We start from the raw sequence: 2,374 nt of genomic DNA, 5'->3' as shown, positions 1-2,374 counted from the left end.
CAGGTCATTCCAGAGGGCAGGAGCTGCCACAGAGAAGGCTCTCCCCCTGGGGGTCACCAGCCAGCATTGTCACAGCATCTCCACGGTCACGTGATCAAAATTTGGGTTTCTTGGCAACCGCCATGCACTTGCAATGTTTACGAGGACCATGGTCGTGTGACAGCCATTTGCAACCTTTCCAGCTGGCTTCTGACAAGCACGTGAGAAGCTGGATTTGCTTAATAACTGTAGCAAAATAGGTGGGAAAATTGAGCTCGACTTAATTAACAATCAGCTTCTTGGGCCAAGGAAAAATCTGGTCCTAAGTCATGGATGACCTGTAGGTATGATAGTGTCAACCAACTCCATAACGGTCACTTGGTCGCTCAACAGTGAGAAACTGGTGAAGCGGGCACAGCAGGACCTGCATTTTCTGCATCGCATGAGGAAAGCACAACTTCCTTCCCCTGTCCTGACCACTTTCTACAGGGGGGCGATCGAGAGCATCTTGTCATACAGCATCACAGTCTGGTTTGGAAGCATCACTGCTTCAGACAGGAAGGCGCTGCAGAGAGTGGTGAGGATAGCCGAAAAGATCACTGGCAGTTCCCTCCCTCCCATCTAGGACATAGCACAGAAGCGCTGCTTGAGCAGGGTCCGTAAGATTATCTGGGACACTACACATCCTCTTCACAACCTGTTTTCCTTGTTCCCTTCTGGGAGGAGGGGGCTTCGTGGTATCTGTAGCAGAACATCCAGATTCAGCCACAGTTTCATTCCATACAGCATTAACCTTGTGAACTCTCAAGCTTCCTCCTTCCGTTATATATTCAAGATGGACAGTATTTAATATTTATTTGCTATGTATATGTAGGGGTGTGGGTCTATACATATGTTGTACATAGTATGTTTTAGGTGTGTGTCATGTATGTGTTTCACTTTGAGAGCGGGCAACTAAATTTCATTTTTGATGTGTGCCGTTGTGCCCACAGTAAAAAAATGACAATAAAGGTTATCTTATCTAATTGCAAAAGAACTTCAAACAATGATCAACGTGGAATCTGTGGTAAGCCTGCAAACAGACTCCCTGAAAGCAGAGAGATGCAACTGGGCTGCAACCAGCCCAAATGGAGCTGCCTCCCTTCCGTGTGGGAACTCTCCGAGAGCATTTGCTCATTACCTCCTTCGCCACGTTTTTTTCCCAAAGCAGGAGAGGGTGAGGACCAAGGGTTACCTGCTTCCCAGTAAACGGGGAAACACATTCTTTCTTTAAAAGGTTGCAAGGAAATTATGCAGCATTGTGGGCTTTGGAACTCTGCCTGACCATCAAGATTACAGGTCGCCCCCCGACTTACGGCTACAACTGAGCCAAAAAGTTCCGTTATTAAGCAAGACAGTTGTTAAGGCAGCTCTGCCCCCATTTTATAACACCTGTTAAGTTTGCCACACTTGTTAAGTGCATCACTGCAACTGTTAAGTCAGAGGTCCCCAACCTTGGCAACTTTAAGACTTGTGGATTTCAACTCCCAGGAGCCTGCTGGAGAATATCTAGAACAGGGGTCTTCAAACTTGGCCCTTTTATGACTTGTGGACTTCAACTCCCAGAATTCCTTGGCTGAGGAATTCTGGGAGTTGAAGTCCACAAGTCTTAAAGTTGCCATGGTTGGAGACCCCTGTGTTGTTAGTTGTTGAGGAAGCCCCGGCTTCCCCACTGACTTTGCTTGCCCGAGGGTTGCAAAAGGGGATCACATGGCACTGCCACTGTCATAAATGGGAATCAGCCGCCAAGCGGCTGAATTTCGATCACGTGACCCTGGGCCTGCTGCAGTGGTGGTTAAGCGTGAAACACAGTCATGGGTCATTTTTTCCCCCAGTGCCGTTGTAACTTCGAACCATCAGCAAACGTTGTTAAGTCGAGGTCCACCTACTCCTAGATCAAGGGGTAAAGGTGAGTCAGTTCCCATAACAGCTCAGACATGCACCCATGATTTTGGGAGGTAAGTACTCACATATTCCCCATAGGTATCCTGTGCCGGGAGTGGAGGGAGAGGTCGGTAACCTGCAGATGGCGGAACTCCTCTTGCTCTGGGAGTGATAAGGCTACGACCACGGCTGATGGGACCTCTGCCGGAGGGGACTCCCCGGGGCGCTGGTGCCCCTCTTGGAATACTCGAGGGCGGTGGCAGCACACCCCCACGGGTTCTAGGGGGAAGAAAAGAGGGAATCGCCATGAAAAGTGAATCTTCAGTGTTTTTATCACCTCCACCAACCCTAACCCCTAACCCCTAATACTAACCCTAACCCTTTACCTAACCCTAACCCCAACCCCTAAGCCTAACCCCTAACACTAACCCTTTACCTAACTCTAACCCCAACCCTTTACCTAACCCTAACC

General features: G+C 49.0%; 1 protein-coding gene across 1 annotated transcript in view; it reads right to left on the bottom strand.

Annotated features, from left to right (window-relative positions):
- The window catches only part of KHDRBS3 (KH RNA binding domain containing, signal transduction associated 3), a 121,195-nt gene that overhangs the window by 31,433 nt on the left and 87,388 nt on the right, over positions 1-2,374 (bottom strand). Inside the window, exon 6 of the mRNA XM_015826928.1 lies at positions 1,989-2,181. Within this exon, the coding sequence (XP_015682414.1) occupies positions 1,989-2,181 (193 nt within the window). The remainder of the gene's footprint in view (positions 1-1,988; positions 2,182-2,374) is intronic.

Source organism: Protobothrops mucrosquamatus, unplaced genomic scaffold (genome assembly GCF_001527695.2).
Source record: "Protobothrops mucrosquamatus isolate PMUCROS unplaced genomic scaffold, P.Mucros_1.0 scaffold3387, whole genome shotgun sequence".
NCBI classification, from domain to species: domain Eukaryota; kingdom Metazoa; phylum Chordata; class Lepidosauria; order Squamata; family Viperidae; genus Protobothrops; species Protobothrops mucrosquamatus.
This window is presented reverse-complemented; position numbering and strand designations above follow the sequence as displayed.